This window comes from Protomyctophum parallelum (assembly GCF_964188405.1).
Source record: "Protomyctophum parallelum genome assembly, chromosome: 7".
NCBI lineage: Eukaryota > Metazoa > Chordata > Actinopteri > Myctophiformes > Myctophidae > Protomyctophum > Protomyctophum parallelum.
Genome location: NC_139705.1, coordinates 4,872,850 through 4,889,710, shown reverse-complemented (window position 1 = coordinate 4,889,710; position 16,861 = coordinate 4,872,850). Strand labels below are relative to the sequence as shown.

The following is a 16,861-nucleotide window of genomic DNA, read 5'->3' as shown; positions in this document are numbered from 1 at the left end:
CGCAGCAGCCCGCCTCTTAACAGGGGCAAGAAAGTTTGAGCATATCCACAACTATCCTGGCCACCCTCCACTGGCTGCCCATCTCCGTTAGAATTGACTTTAACTCATTTTAGGCGGGGACCCCTTTTGGTGTTTTAAACGTTGTTATAATTTTAGCTATTGATCTACAAGCTCATAGCGCGCCACCGAGTGGCGCGCTACGAGCTTGTAGGTCTGCTATTTTTGAAAAACCGTGAAAATGTGGCGCAAATCATTGAATATATATTCTTTCAGAGCGGTCCCTGGAACAACATATTTTCAGATGGGGGTCGGCGGCCAAATACATTATAATTCTGGGGCTCCTTGACATGAAATAGTTTGAGAACCACTGACATAGAAACATAAGTTTTTCTGAAAACTATCATGATTTAGAAGACATTTGTAAAATCTGGTATCGGGTCGAAATGGGTTAAAATACTGCTTTTTACATTCAAGGCCACGACCGGCCTTGCTCCGTCCTACATCTCGGACCTCCTCGACCCCTATGAGCTGAGGTCCTCAGGCAAGGCTCTACTCACAATAACAACAGGTCACAAAAGAACTATAGGCGACCAGACTGTGCAGGCGTGCACCCTTACTGTGGAACGCCCTGCCCCTGGAGGTCAGGCTTCCCGACTCGGTTCCTCGTTTTAAACCATTCTGTCCTGAGATCAGATTCTAAAAATGTCTTCTACATCCTGACAGTTTTCTGAAAAAGCTATGTTTCTATGTCAGTGGTTCTTCGATTTTTCAAAAATAGCAGACCTACAAGCTCGTAGGCGCGCTATGAGCTTGTAGATCTGCTATTTTCTACTGCTAAAGCATAACATAATGCTAACACCAAAAGGGGTTCCCGCGCAAAATGGGGTTTAAATCACTCCTGAAGACTCATTTCTATAAAGCTGCTGTTAATCTTTTATCGTTAATTCGTTATGTATTATGTATATGTCATGATATATTTTCCTGATGTATTTTTCACTTTCTTATCTGTTATCCACTGCTGTGCTATTAGTATCGTGTTTTTTATTGTTTCCTTTGTCGTTAAGCACTTTGTGACCTTGTTCTTGAAAGGTGCTATATAAATAAAGCTTTATTATTATTATTATTATTATTATTATAAACTAACTTATCAAGAATGAGGTGACCTTGTGAGGAACACGCATTCTCTTATATCGTTTTATAGAATTGTCATGCGTCATGCAGTATACGTAGTTCAAGGAACATTTCACCTTTTTCGTTGAAAAAAGTTGCTCTGTGTTTCAGCCTTAACATTCCTGGAATGTTATCATGCTGAAATATCACCCACAGCTGTGGGTGATAATCAATCAATCAAAATGGCGGCTATATTTTCAAGCTAGCCACCGAGACACCTTTGAGACAGAATGAGTATATAAACACTCTACAGTCTTGAGGTAAGCGTTCGTGAGGAAGACTGATATTATGTCCTATGCTTCCAAAAAATAAATAAAATAAATACTAAGCAGTGCGTGAATTAATTTGAAACGTTTACATACCGTTATTGATTCGTGTGGGAAATTCAGGAGCCACACAAAAGTTGAGTTTCAAACTAATATGAATAAAGTATACAAATGTATACACCATTTACAATCGTATACTGCCTGGTTTCCAGTCGTCATATAATTTCAGAGACATTTTAAAGAATGAAAATGTATTTAACCCATTTTGGGGCGGGAACCCTTTTTGGTGTTTTAAGCATCATGTTATGCTTTAGCTATTTAAAAAAAATATCAGATCTACAAGCTCGTAGCGCGCCAACGAGTGGCACGCAACGAGCTTGTAGGTCTGCTATTTTTTTAAAAATCGTAAAAAATGCGGCACAGATCTTTGAATAAATAGGTCAAAATGGGATAAGAATATGAATCTTAAGTGTAAACCGTCAGACATTGTTTTGGCATAATATCGAGTGTAATTTGGCTGCAAAACATCCTATATCTTGTCTCAGGTTACCTGGCCTGGCGGAGTATGTGGAGCAGCCGCTGACGGCGGGACTGAAGGACCGGGCGGCGTGTGTGAGACGAGTGGCCGTACTGGGCTGGGCCAAACTGCACAACCTCCAGCCCAACGCTGACATAGGTGAGACACAAACGTCTCACCTAATGTCTCACCAACGTCTCACCTATGTCTCACCAACGTCTCTCACCTATGTCTCACCGACGTCTCACCTATATGACAAACGTGTCTTTCTGTGCTGTCCCTCTTGTTCTTGTTACTTAAACCCATTCTGGGGCGGGAAGGGAACCTCTTTTGGTGTTTTAACCCATTCTGACCTGAGATCAGATTCATACGAGGTTTCCACTGGACACACACTGGTCTGATTAACCCATTCTGACCCGAGATCAGATTCTAAAAATGTCAGTCGTTCTTCGATTTTTCAAAAATAGCAGACCTACAAGCTCGTATCGCGCCACTCGGTGGCGCGATATGAGCTTGTAGATCTGCTATTTTTCAATAGCTAAAGCATAACATGATGCTAACACCAAAATGGGTTCCCGTTCAGAATGGGTTAAACATGATGTCATAATTTAGCTATTGAAAAATAGCAGATCTACAGGTCTGCTATTTTCGATCGAATCGTGAAAATGTGTCGCAAATTTGGAATATATATTTTTTCGGAAGGTTTTTAACTTCTGGCGGGGTCCCTGGAACAACATATTTTCAGATGGGGGTCGGCAGCAAATGACATAATAATCTTTGCGTCCTTGACATGAAATATTGAGCACCACTGACCTAGAAACATGAGGTTTTTCAGAAAACTCTTTAGAAAACATTTAAAAAAATTCTACGTCAGGCCAAAATGGGTTAAGACTACTTTTTGGGTGTAAAAGCTCATGTACTTGCATGCGTGCGTCTGTGCGATAACACGTGTGTGCGCGTGTGTATCACAAAATTGTCAGCGCATCTGAAAAACACGCCACAGTCCACACTACAAAAGACTGTGTCCCCTCCCCAGACGCTGCCGTAGTGAATGAGCTGTACAGTCTGCTGAGGGACCCTGACCCCGTGGTGACGGTCAACTGCCTCCGAGCCCTGGAAGAGATACTGAGGGAGGAGGGAGGCGTGGTCATCAACAAACCCATCACTCATCACCTCCTCAACAGGTGGGTTTGGTGTGATGGAGACTCATAGGGGATTCACACTGAGACGGACTGAATCCGTTTCATTGGAACCGTTTCCGAATACGGTTGCCTGGTCCCCGATGGCCATGATTCACATTGCCCGAGATTCAACAGCGCACCCGGGTACACTTGCATAACACACTTTAATCCTCCAGACGGCGGTTGATGGCTGGCGCGCACGGACACTGACCATCAACTCTGCGACATTGTCTCAAATAAATCCAGACACACTGCATTGCATTGCCTCTTTGGCTTTTTGCCGTTATACTACTTCACTGTCAGCCTGCCTGCTATTCACTGTGTCAGTCAGTTCTGTGCTCCAGTGTATTAGTTTGCTATGGATTCTACTTCAGCATTATTATTATTTTGTTTTACTTTGGAAACTGTGCCAAGCAAAGCCCAAGAGCCACGTGTAGTCCGCAGAATAAGATCAGCGCGTACTGCGGTGCTGCGCGTATACGCAGATTCAACAGGAGACGGGCGGCATTGAGAAATGCGCTGGTGTTACGCGTCGTGCAGCGGCTGTGTTTTTTTTGTTGAGGCTTGGCTCGTCGACTAGAGATTAAGTCACGTTCTTTAAAAAAAAACAGTCCACTTCCTTCTTTAGGTACGCATGCATTCACATTGGAACGATCCGTATCTGAATACACTTCAACGGTCCAGAGACCCTCCCCCCATGCGGTCCCGGGGACGGTTGGGCGATCCGCTCCCTGGAACGGTACGCGTCATTCACACTACCACAACATCTGCCAAGTGGTCCCGAGTGCGCACCCGGGACCATAGTGTGAATCCCCTATTAAGGCCTATTCATAGTCTGGATTTACTGTTGTGAGGTGACCACCTCATACATAGTCGGCTCGTGACGTCATGTTGTAGTTCGGTGGTCACCCCACCACTGTAAATCCAGACTATGTATGAGCCTTAAAGGCTCATACATAGTCTGGATTTACGGATTTACGAAGAGCAAACCACCGCCACCGCTCCAGCCCTTCTCTCTGTTTTTACTCACCAGCGCTCAACGTTATTTCAGCTCCGGTGGTCAGCTCACCACCGGAGGGGTGGTCACCTCACCACCGAAAATCCAGACTATGAATAGGCCTTTAGGGCTCCATTTTCGTCACCGCTAAACCCCTTATCCCTAAACTTCTTTGCCTTTTTATTTTTTTTACTATTTTGCAAAACATTTTTGAATGGTTAAAATGGCCAGTCTACAAGCTCAAAACGTGTCAATGTAGATTGGCTAGGTGAACTATTCAAAAATGTTTCTCAAAATAGTAAAAAAAAAGGTAAAGAAGTTTAGGGATAAGTGGTTTAGCGGTGACGAAAATGGAGCCCATAGCGCGCGCGTGTGTGTGCACGTGTATGTGTGTGTGTGTGTGTTAAGGCTGTACCCTAGCCCTGTTTTTAGGACTCGAACTTCGGCAAGACTTTTCGAGCGAACATCCGAACCATTTGTGTCTTAATTCATTTAAAAAGTAACCTTTGAGCTCCGAACCTCGGCGGTACAACACTGCCACATTGTGGCCACATTGTGGCAGTGTACTCTGCCACACTGTTATGCTTCCCACACGCACACGGGCAGTTGCAAAAGATACAATGTAAACACAACATGAACATAGTACTCTTTGTTATGCATATCGCATTCTCGCCGAGATATACTTTCGAGTTAAAAAAAGGAATGTTTGGGGACAGCCTTAGCGTAGGTGTGTGTGTCTGTGTGTCTTAAGTGCGTTTAACCCATTTTGGAGCGGGAACCCCTTTTGGTGTTTTAAACATTGTCATAATTTAGCTATTGAAAAGCTTGTAGGTCTGCTATTTTTGAAAAATCGTGAAAATATTTATTTCAGAAAACTGGAGGATTTAGAAGATTTTTTTTCTTTTTAAATTTTGAGATTGATGAAATGGATTAAGTGCATTGTATGTGCAGTTGTTCGCCCATGTGCTGTGGTGTTTATCCCATTCTGAACGGGAACCCATTTTGGTGTTAGCATCATGTCATGCTTTAGCTATTGGAAAAATAGCAGATCTACAAGCTCATAGCGCGCCACCGAGTGGCGCGCTACGAGCTTGTAGGTCTGCTATTTTTGAAAAAGAACGACTGTGACATTTCTAGAATCTGATCTCAGGTCAGAATGGGTTATAATCAGACCAGTGTGTGTGTCCAGTGGAAACCTCGTATGAATCTGATCTCAGGTCAGAACGGGTTAAAAGGTCATAATAACCCCCCCCCCCCTCCAGACTGAAGGAGTGTGACGTGTGGGGCCAGTGCGAGGTGCTCCGCTTCCTGCGGCGCTGCCGGCCCCAGTCGGACGACGAGCTCTTCGACGTCCTCTCGCTGCTGGACCCGCTGCTCCTCAGCCCCCACCCTCCGGTCATGGCCGCCACGCTCGGCCTCTTCCTCGCCCTGACGTGCCCCTCCTCCTTCTCCTCGGGGGGGCGGGACCTCCCCGCGGTCAGCCTGTCGGCGCTGGAGCGAGTGCGGGGCCCTCTGCTGGCCGCCTGCGGGAGCGCGTCCCGGGAGATGAGGTTCACCGCGCTCTGCCACATACAGGTGACAGACAGGGGGGACGGGGGGACGAGAGTGAGAGAGAGTGTATTGAAAAATAGCAGATCTACAAGCAAAAATAGCAGACCTACAAGCTCGTAGTGCGCCACCGAGTGGCGCGCTACGAGCTTGTAGGTCTGCTATTTTTGAAAAATCGAAAAACCGGCTTTTTAGAAACGGCTTTTTAGAATCTGCTCTCAGGTCAGAAACACAGCTTTTTTTCAGAAAACTGTCGGCGTGTAGAAGACATTTTTAGACATTGCTTGTGCCTGCGCATGGGTGAGTGCATGTGCGCGCAGATATTTCAGATAAATACGCCCCAACACCACCAAACCCAAGTACTGCTATTAGTGTGCAGGCAAGGGCACACACACTGGGCAAGCGGATTCATTCCATTCACAGTCCATAGCCCTCTATAGCAATGCAAATATATGCCATTGTCTCATGGGGTGTCGTTAGGTGCGGGGGGGTCGGTCTGCGTGGACCATCGGCTGTCACAAAATTGAAACGTATCAGATTCATACGAGGTTTCCACTGGACACACACTGGTCTGATTGACCCATTCTGACCTGAGATCAGATTCTAAAAATGTCAGTCGTTCTTCGATTTTTCAAAAATAGCAGACCTACAAGCTCATAGCGCGCCACTCGGTGGCGCGCTATGAGCTTGTAGGTCTGCTATTTTTCAATAGCTAAAGCACAACAAAGGGGAGAAATCGGGTAGGAAAAAAGGGGGACGCGTTTGAGAGACATAAAAGAGGGAGTACCGTGACCCCGCCCCTAAAATATGATCAACAGGTACTACTACTATGATATACCAGGAGAAAGATTATTATTTTAAATTAGGGCTGTCAATCGATTAAAATATTTAATCTGATTAATCGCATGATTGTCGATAGTTAACTGTGATTAATCGCAAATTAATCAAGGTCCATTATTTATTCTGCATTTGAGCCACGGAACCACCATTTGATGACATTTAGCCTTCCAGACCCAAACTAAAGAACTGTATTGATGTTGGCCAATGGTACCATTACGAGAGATAACAGGCCATGTTGATCAAAATAACATGTTTTCTTAAGTTTTCTAATTGTGTAGACTTAAATTAACTTAAGTAATGCAGCTGTTCATTAAAAGATGCAAGTGAACTGCATTTTTTGAGGGTAAGGGCATTCCACGCTCGGGTGGCAGTGCTGTAGAATGAAGGAGAATTCACCCATATTTGTTTTGAAAGTGGGCGCGTGGTACCAGATTGTAGTTCTCTTCTCCTTGTAGTTCTCTTCTCCGTCTTTAACCCATTTTGGGCGGCTTTAGCTATTGAAAAATAGCAGATCTACAAGCTCATAGCGCGCCACTCGGTGGCGCGCTATGAGCTTGTAGATCTGCTATTTTTGAGAAATCGAAGAGCCACTGACACAGAAACGGCTTTTTAGAATCTGATCTCAGGTCAGAGACACAGCTTTATTCAGAAAACTGTCGGCGTGTAGAAGACATTTTTTAGAATCTGATCTCGGGTCAGAACGGGACGGGGTTAAAGAACCTTCTTGTTTTGTTGTTCCCTAGTTGCTCCTGCGTTCCCTTCCTGGCCTGATGGGTTCCCACTACAAACGCTTCTTCTGTAGTTACGCAGAGCCGGCTTACATCAAGCAGAGGAAGATGCAGGTGGGGTACATTTTTACTTCACGCTTTAGATTAGAATTGTGCTCAGAAAACCCTCAAAGGAATTCTTGATGAAAATGGCTTAGATGTGTTCGTAGCTATATTATATGCTCATATGACAACAATGCACCATAAGCCTACACAGTAAGTACACATCGTAATGAGTGTGGTGTTTTCCAGGTGCTGGTGGAGCTGGTGAACGATGAGAACGTGGCGTCGGTGCTTGATGAGCTTAAGGGATACTGTACTGACGTCAGCCCTGAAACAGCACAGGCTGCCATCTCGGCGATAGGTAAAAAACACAAACACTCCAAATTAACCCATTTTGGACTGCGGTCGATAAAAAAAAAGGCTTCTAAAATCCTAACGGTTTTCTGAAAAACCCATGTTTCTGTGTCAGTTGGTGCTCAACCTTTTTCATGTCAAGGACAACCCAGAATTATCTCTATTGGGCCACGGACCCCCCATCTGAAAATATGTAGTTCCAGGGACCCCCCAGAAGCAAATATTTTAGTTAAAAATGTTCGCTCTGAAATATATATTCAATGATTTGCGCCACTTTATAACGATTTTTCTAAAATAGCAGACCTACAAGCTCATAGCGCGCCACTCGGTGGTGCGCTATGAGCTTGTGTGAATGAATGAATAGTTTATTTCGATCTTTCAGAGGGGAGACATTACACAAAACAGTTTACTTTTTCTTTTTAGGTGATGGAAAAGGCATAGGCAGAAGCTTAAAGCTTATTAGTGCCTATCCTTATCTCAATGTATTCCAAAATGTTATTGAAGATATGCATAACAATCAACAAAACAAACAAATTACATTTATAGAAGAAGAAAAGAAAAATTAAACAAACAAAAAACGAGAAACAAGGAGAAAAAAAGACAAAAACAGACAAAGCTAAAATGTTATACCTTAGTCCAACACTACATAGCATAACATAGCTCAGCTCCCCACTCATTCCAGGTTATATCTATACAATAATTCCTGTTTGAGCAAAAAACAGATCTGCTATTTTTCAATAGCTAAATTATAACATAATGTTTAAATCACCAAAAGGGGTCCCCGCCCCCAAAATGGCTTAAATAAAAGTCTCAAGGTGCACCCCTATAATATCGTCACGCGTTGCTTTCAACGTGATAATAACGGCATTTGGTTGCTCTGTTTGGGGTGAGGAATTATAAATGTGAAAAAGGGGCTTTCATTGACTGCCGGTCGTTTTCAAAACACACCCAAGAGATGCTGTGAACAGCAAATGGACGTCTTTTCCGCTGTACGCTCGGTTGGCCTAGACCTCGTTAGACTAGTAATGTCAGTAAATATGCCAGGTGTTGACCTTTCACGATGCCTGTTGTGTATGTCCACGGCCTGGGTGAGGAGGGCTTAGTTTGTTTCCTGCCTTGGCCATGGGCTTGGGGAGAGTGTACTCAGTCATGGCTGTAAGGAAGGAGTGACCTTGGTCTCCTGCTAGGCTGCTACCAATGAGACTAATGAGCCTCATCAAGTATGTTTCCAATGGCCAAGAATATCCTCACTGTCTCGGGTGGAAACCTTGTACTACACGTCCAAAACTGTTATTTATATTTATATTATTCGGGGAACAATGACAAAATAACCTACTGTATGTTCCAATAGATTCAATGTACGGTAGTTATTATTTTAGTTACAAGCTCTTTGCGTTGTATAATATTTTTTAAAACCCCACACAGACACACTTTCAATGGTTTTTCAAAAGTAGCAACCACACGGCCGACTTGCCAAACGCATTTATTTAGCAAACAAGACGTCTGCTTGTCGTCTGCATTTCATCCGCACGTTCACGGAGTGACAGTCAACATGTCATTCATTAAGCCACTTCATATTTTCGATACGAATGCAATAGATGAGCTATCGTTGTCTTGGAATAGTATCTAATTTCACTATACTGCCTTATGAAAGCTGCATTTAACAGTATTTCAGAGTGAATTAAATGAGGGCATTGCTTAGTCACTAGATAACTTTTCTTGTGACCACTGTACTGTATGGTGCTTTATACCCGTTCAAATCATATTATGGCAATAAAAGGTAATGGGTCACACACACACACACACACCAAGATTGCATTTTAGTTTGTATTCTTGCACGATGAATCAAAAGACAAACGTTTCCGCTATCCGGCCTTCATCAGCATCAATCACACCGATGAAGGCTGGATAGCCAGAAACGTTATGTTATAATTTAGCTATTGGAAAAATAGCAGACCTACAAGCTCATAGCGCGCCACCGAGTGGCGCGCTTTTTCATTGCTTAGTCACTTGCAGCATTGATGAATGCGTTCCCTGTGTTGTGTGTGTATGTGTGCGTGCGTGCGTGTGTGTGTGTGTGTGTGTGTGTGTGTGTGTGTGTGCGCGCGCGTGCGTGCGTAGGTCGTATAGGGCGAAGCTACAGTGATAAATGTCTGGACATTCTCACCGGGCTGTTGGGACTCAAACAGGAACACATCACCTCTGGTAGGAAAACAGACACACACACACATTCCATTTTCAATACCAGCAGCAATGTCCCCAGCAGCAATGTGTCGTCATATTTTCTAATCTCTTCCCTTCTCCATCTGACTCTTTCAGTACAGTTCTTGTGAATCCCCGCCCCCCATACTACTTACTTACTTATTAACCCATTCTGACCTGAGATCAGATTCATACGAGGTTTCCACTGGACACACACTGGTCTGATGAACCCATTCTGACCTGAGATCAGATTCTAAAAATGTCAGTCGCTCTTAGATTTTTCAAAAATAGCAGACCTACAAGCTCATAGCGCGCCACTGAGTGGCGCGCTACGAGCTTGTAGATCTGCTATTTTTAAATAGCTAAAGCATAACATAATGCCAACACCAAAACGGGTTCCCGTACAGAATGGGTTAAAGCTTTCATGACATGTTGGTTTTACAAAATATTATAAGTGTTTATCATGGTCCTACAAACGTGTATTAACCCATTTTGACCTGGGAACGATTCTTCAAAATGTCTTCTAAATCCTGACAGTTTTCTGAAAAGCCCATGTTTCTATATGTCAGTGGTTCTCGACCTTTTTCATGTCAAGGACCCCCAGAATTATCTGTAAATTTGCCGCCGACCCCCATCTGAAAATATGTCGTTCCAGGGACACCCAAGAAGCAAAGATTTTAGTTAAAAACTTTGAAAGAATATATATTCAAAGATTCGCGCCACATTTGGGATTTCCAGCAGAGACTCTGTACACTAGGACATTACATCATCTATTTCTAAATTAATTTCTATATCTCTTTTTCGATTTCCAAATAGTTTAGTTTTACTCAGGTTTAGTGATAACTTATTTTTGTCAAACTTTCTTTTTAAATTTTGATAGCTCAGACTTCACTGCTGTTATGAGCTGGTTTAAATCATCTCCTGAACACAAAATATATTTGTGTCGTCGGGCAAAAACAACTAGTTTTAAAATGTTTGATACCTTTTAAAAATATCATTTATAATAATAGAATGAACAATTCGGGTCCTAATACTGACCCCTGTGGGACACCGCAGGTAATGTTTACGTTCAGAGACGTTCAATTTCCCATTTGGACAAATTGTTGTCTATTACTTATGTAACTTTGAGCACATCTTACCCATGTGTTGGGAGCTTGTAGATCAGCTATCTTTTGAAAAATGTGGGTCCACGTGGCCAACTTCATACTGTACGTATCAGTTATCAGGTCCTGACTCCTTGACATAGATGAATACGTTTTGTCAAATATGTTTTTATTGAACAGATTATAAATTGTTAAACATTATGATATGAAATCCTTTTTTCTTTTCTTTTTATGAAACAAAATGAAAGACAAAAAGAGAAAGAAATCCCTTAACCCTCCCACCCATACTGCTCAGTGACACTGCATACTATATAATAAGATGATAGAAAGCTCATGGAAAACATCTGAAAAGAAAATGGCGTACAGTCAACCATATCAGTGGTATCCTGTCTATTAATCGTTTCTACTCAGGTAATGGACAAGGGCCAGCCAAACCTTATCAAACTGTCTCTCCCTGTTTCTCAGGAAATACCTTATTCTCTCAAGATGAAGTGTACTAGTCATTTCATTTAACCAGTGCTTAAATGCCTCCTTCTTCCAGTGTGTCAGAATTAGTTTTTTCGCTGTAATCAGACCATTATGAGAAGAGCTGTTTCTGTGCTCTCGTCAACATAGGCATGGAGTATAGATGAACATGTCTGAGAACCACTGGTGTATTTATGCCAATAGCCTAATACTCGTGTGGACTTTCATTCTCTCCAGCGGTGGTCCAGACGATGCGTGACCTGGTGTGGGTGTGTCCCCAGTGTAGTGACGCCGTGTGTCAGGCTCTGGAGGGCTGTGAGGAGATCCTGCAGGATAGCCAGGTGAGGGCTAAAGCCAACTTAACACCATTTTGGGGGGCGGCCGGAACCCCTTTTGGTGTTAACCCATTTTGACGATGGGAACGATTCTGCAAATGTCTTCTAAATCCGGACTGTTTTCTTGAAAAAGCCGTGTTTTTCTAGGTCAGTCGTTCTCAAACGCTTTCATGTCACTTTTCACGATTCTTCAAAAATAGCAGATCTACAAGCTCATAGCGCGCCACCGAGTGGCGCGCTATGAGCTTGTAGATCTGCTATTTTTCAATAGCTAAAGCATAGCATAATCAGGGCTGCACACAACTTTTTTGGTCTAGTACTCAGAGGAGCACCTGGAGGAGTTACTTGGTGCTCCTAAAATGCGGCGACCCGTCTCGCCGGAATGGATAAAAGAGGGATGCATGAATAACTTATGGCAAAACGATATTTATTGGATAAGTGGGGACTGGGGAGTCAATGGAGAGTATTGCAACTCTAGATTCATCCCATTATACAAATAAATCTAGAGTTGCAAATTGCAGCTATAGGTCCATGTGTATTCCAGCCCTATATGCATATTTTAATACAAACTTCTTAATACTATGAGGATAATATGAGCATCAAAGCAATATTTAGATACTTTTATTTATTTAAATAGCCGATCTACTAGCTCACAACGTGTTGCGGAGGTCGACACGTTGTGAGCTTGCAGATCAGCTATTGCCTATTTGTTTAACATAAGACACGTACGGCGAAGCATACGTCAGGCTTCCCTCTTGTTTTTAGCAGAGGCGATGTCCACAGTCAACACAGAGTCAAGACAGTCAGACACACATGGCTCCTCTGTGCAAAATAAACAGTGTACACTACCCGACTTTACGATAATAAGGGACAGTATGTCGGGATACGCTGTTGTCATGTTGATAAGCTTCATATTGTGCAGCAGTGCCAGTCCGTGAGAGACGGCATCGCACACGAGCAAGTTGCATCGCACACGAGCAACTTGCTCCAGCACCCGGAAAACAAGCAGTGAGCAGCTTGGAATCCTCCCCATAGAGTGGAACCTCCCTCGTTTGACTAAGGACGCGCTGTGATTAGCCACAATGGCCAGTGTACTTGTGCAAGACGTGCTGTGATTAGCCAGTAGTAGCTACTTTGAGTGGCAGTCAGTGGAAAATGCTCTCGCCACAGAATGTGCTAGTATTCTGGCCATGATAATAATTCTGTGCGGCCCCAGCTGTTGGTACGCAGAAGCGCTTCCCAGCGCTTGATTGACAGCGCATTATGAATTTTGACGGCGCATGCGCACTGGCGCACCACTTATGTGCAGCCCTGAGCATAATGCTAACAACAAAAGGGGTTCCCGCGCCAAAATGGGTTAACTAAGCATTGTTATACTTTAGCTATTGAAAAATAGCAGATATACAAGCTCATGGCGTGCTACGAGCTTTTAGGTCTGCTATTTTCGAAAAATCGTGAAAACTTGCCTCAAATATTATTTTTTTTCCAGTTTTTAACTCAAATCTTTGCTTCTGAGGGGGTCCGTGGAACAACATATTTTCAGATGGGGGTCGGCGGCATATTACATATAATTTTTGGGGTCCTTGACATGAAATATTGAGAACCACTGATGAGGTTTTTCGGAAAAAAAGACATTTTTTATTTATTTCGACATCAGGCCTAAATGGGTTAAGTCTGATTTCATCACTGTCGGGAGTGCATGTCCAAAACAGTTCCTTTTTCTATTACTATTAAAAAAGAAATAGTCCCGGGCAGCTGGCGTGGCCGTCTGGGCACCTATAGGCTGGTAATCCAGTCTGGCTATATAGCACTTTTACACTCTCAAACAGCTCATAGGCCTACATGTCAATACAGGTCAGGTAGTATTTGATATTAATTATATAATATTATATTACAATTACAATATTACAACTAGAAATATTGTTCCTGAAGAAACAATGTGGGGTCGCTGGAAGCCAAAAGATTGTACTGTGTTGTTTCATTTAATGTAATTGATTAACGTAATTTAGACCTGAAATTGGGGGGGTTTGACCGGAAATGACCCAATTTTTCTATTTGATTTTCAAATAAGGGACACCATTTTCTCATAGGGGATAATAAGGGCCATATATTCTTTCTTACAATCGACTCCCGATCCCGACGGCTTTTCCCGCGTGTCACCCCCCCCCCCCCCCCATCTCTCTCCCCATTTCCTGTCAGCCAGTATACATACATATATTCAGTATACCTATCCCTCTATGAAAAAATCAAATAAAGGCGAATAAAGCCACAAAAAATAATGTTATATAAAATAGTGCAAATAGCCGATCTACAATCTCACAACGTGTCACACCCACGGAGTGTTGTGAGCTTATAGATCGGCTATTTTCACTGCTGTTGTTTGACCCTTGAAGTAGTAGGTAAGTAGGGCATTGATTTCCGAAAACATATATGGTCGATACAAGTTTTATGCCCCAACAGCAATGACTTATAATTCACCTGGCAAAAAATAGCTGATCTACAAGCTCATCCACGACGCAATTGTGCGCTTTTATATCTGCTTTTATTTTATTTTTAACAGGACACCATGCTATGACTGAGCATAAATGAGCCATTACTGTATACTTTAACCCATTTTGGTGTTAGCACTATGTTATGCTTTAGCTATTGAAAAATAGCAGATCTACAAGCTCATAGTGCGCCACTGAGTGGCGCGCTACGAGCTTGTAGGTCTGCTATTTTTGAAAATCGAAGAACGACTGACATTTCTAGAATCTGATCTCAGGTCAGAATGGAAAACTGTCAGGATGTAGAAGACATTTTTTTTAAATCTGATCTCAGGTCAAAATGCGTTAAAGAACCACCATTCTTCCGTGCATTAGAATCTGATCTCAGGTCAGAATGGGTTAAAAAGGTTCTATACCCCCCCCCCCCCCCACCCCTGCAGGGCAGACAGGCTCTGCTCTGGCTGCTGGGCGTCTACGGGGAGCGTGTCTCTGGCGCCCCCTACGTGCTGGAGGCGTTCATAGACGGCGTGCGGAGCGAGGTCTCCCTGGGCGTCAAGGCGGAGCTGCTCACCGCCGCCACGCGCCTGTTCCTCTGCCGGCCCGCCGAGACGCAGGACATGCTAGGACGACTGCTGCACTACTGCATAGGTGTGTGTGTGTGTGTGTGTGTGCGTGTGTGTGCGTGTGTGCGTTCATGTGTTGCCTATATTCTGTACACTTAGGGCTTGTTTGGACTCGAGCACTGAGACACATGATGTTTCGAGTGCGTGGGATATCAGAAGCAATATTTGTGCCCTTGATAATGTATTTTATAAGTGTGTGTGTGTGTGTGTGTTTGTGTGCGTGTGTGTGCGTGTGTGTTTGTGTGTGTGAGCGTGTGCGTGTGCGTGTGCGTGTGCGTGTGTGCGTGTGTGTGTGTGTGTGTGTGTGTGTGTGTGTGCGTGTGCGTGTGCGTGTGTGCGATGAACAGTGAAGTTTCGACCTGACGTTGAAATTTTAGAATCTGATCTCAGGTCAGAATGGAAAGTAACTGTCAGGATGTAAAAGACATTTTTTTAGAATCTGATCTCAGGTCAGAATGGAAAACTGTCAGGATGTAGAAGACATTTTTTTTAGAATCTGATCTCAGGTCAGAATGGAAACTGTCAGGATGTAGAAGACATATTTTTATAGAATCTGATCTCAGGTCAGAATGGAAAACTGTCAGGATGTAGAAGACATTTTTATAGAATCTGATCTCAGGTCAGAATGGAAAACTGTCAGGATGTAGAAGACATTTCTTTTTTAATCTGATCTCGGGTCAGATTGGAAACTGTCAGGATGTAGAAGAATTTTTTTTTAGAATCTGATCTCAGGTCAGAATGGAAAACTGTCAGGATGTAGAAGACATTTTTTTTAGAATCTGATCTCAGGTCAGAATGGAAAACTGTCAGGATGTAGAAGACATATTTTTATAGAATCTGATCTCAGGTCAGAATGGAAAACTTTCAGGATGTCGAAGAATTCTTTTTAGAATCTGATCTCAGGTCAGAATGGAAAACTGTCAGGATGTAGACGACATTTTTTTTAGAATCTGATCTCAGGTCAGAATGGAAAACTGTCAGGATGTAGACGACATTTTTTTTAGAATCTGATCTCAGGTCAGAATGGAAAACTGTCAGGATGTAGAAGACACTTTTAGAATCTGATCTCAGGTCAGAATGGAAAACTGTAAGGATGTAGAAGACACTTTTAGAATCTGATCTCAGGTCAGAATGGAAAACTGTCAGGATGTAGAAGACATTTTTTTTAGAATCTGATCTCAGGTCAGAATGGCTATTAACGTTCCTTCCCGTGTCTTCAGAGGAGGAGACGGACATGTGCGTGCGCGACCAGGCGCTGCTCTACTACCGCCTGCTGCGCCGCGGCGTGGAGGAGACGCGCCGCGTCCTCCGCGGCCGGAGGTCAGCTGACCCCTCTCTGGGCGTCCTGATTGGCCGCCCGGCGGAGCCGGTCAGCCAGTGGGCACGGAGCTTTAACACGTTGGAACCCCTGAGGCCAGGCGGCGCTGCCGCGGAGGAGGCAGGCTCTGCTGCGGCGAATGGGGAGAGCCCACAGCATCATGTGACCGGCTCTGACCTCACCACGCCCAAGATGGACCTCCCCGACTCCCTGGACCCGAGACCACGGGCCGAGCAAACTCTCAGTGGTGAGTGTGAGACATTAACCCATTCTGACCCGAGATCAGATTCATACGAGGTTTCCACTGGACACACACTGGTCTGATTAACCCATTCTGACCTGAGATCAGATTCTAAAAAATGATCGATTTTTCAAAAATAGCAGACCTACAAGCTCGTAGCGCGCCACTCGGTGGCGCGCTATGAGCTTGTAGATCTGCTATTTTTCAATAGCTAAAGCATAACATGATGCTAACACCAAAATGGGTCCCCGTTCAGAATTGGTTAAACCCTTCCTTGGTTTCGTTAACCCATTTTTGACCTGACGTCGATTCTACAAATCACGAGTTTTCTGAAAAAAACTCATGTTTTTATATCAGTGGTTCTCAAACATTTTCATGTCAAGTACCCCCAAAAATGATATGTAATATGCCGCCGATCCCCATCTGAAAATATGTTGTTCCAGGG

The 16,861-nt window shown here is 43.6% G+C and overlaps 1 protein-coding gene across 2 annotated transcripts in view; it reads left to right on the top strand.

The window, feature by feature from the left end:
- Positions 1 to 16,861, top strand: part of ap4b1 (adaptor related protein complex 4 subunit beta 1) — a 31,321-nt gene that overhangs the window by 3,771 nt on the left and 10,689 nt on the right. For both annotated transcript variants that reach the window (XM_083769602.1, XM_083769601.1), the window contains exons 4-12: positions 1,982 to 2,112; positions 2,990 to 3,137; positions 5,394 to 5,706; positions 7,263 to 7,361; positions 7,539 to 7,650; positions 9,765 to 9,848; positions 11,651 to 11,754; positions 14,675 to 14,882; positions 16,078 to 16,422. In XM_083769602.1, the coding sequence (XP_083625728.1) occupies positions 1,982 to 2,112; positions 2,990 to 3,137; positions 5,394 to 5,706; positions 7,263 to 7,361; positions 7,539 to 7,650; positions 9,765 to 9,848; positions 11,651 to 11,754; positions 14,675 to 14,882; positions 16,078 to 16,422 (1,544 nt within the window). The remainder of the gene's footprint in view (positions 1 to 1,981; positions 2,113 to 2,989; positions 3,138 to 5,393; positions 5,707 to 7,262; positions 7,362 to 7,538; positions 7,651 to 9,764; positions 9,849 to 11,650; positions 11,755 to 14,674; positions 14,883 to 16,077; positions 16,423 to 16,861) is intronic.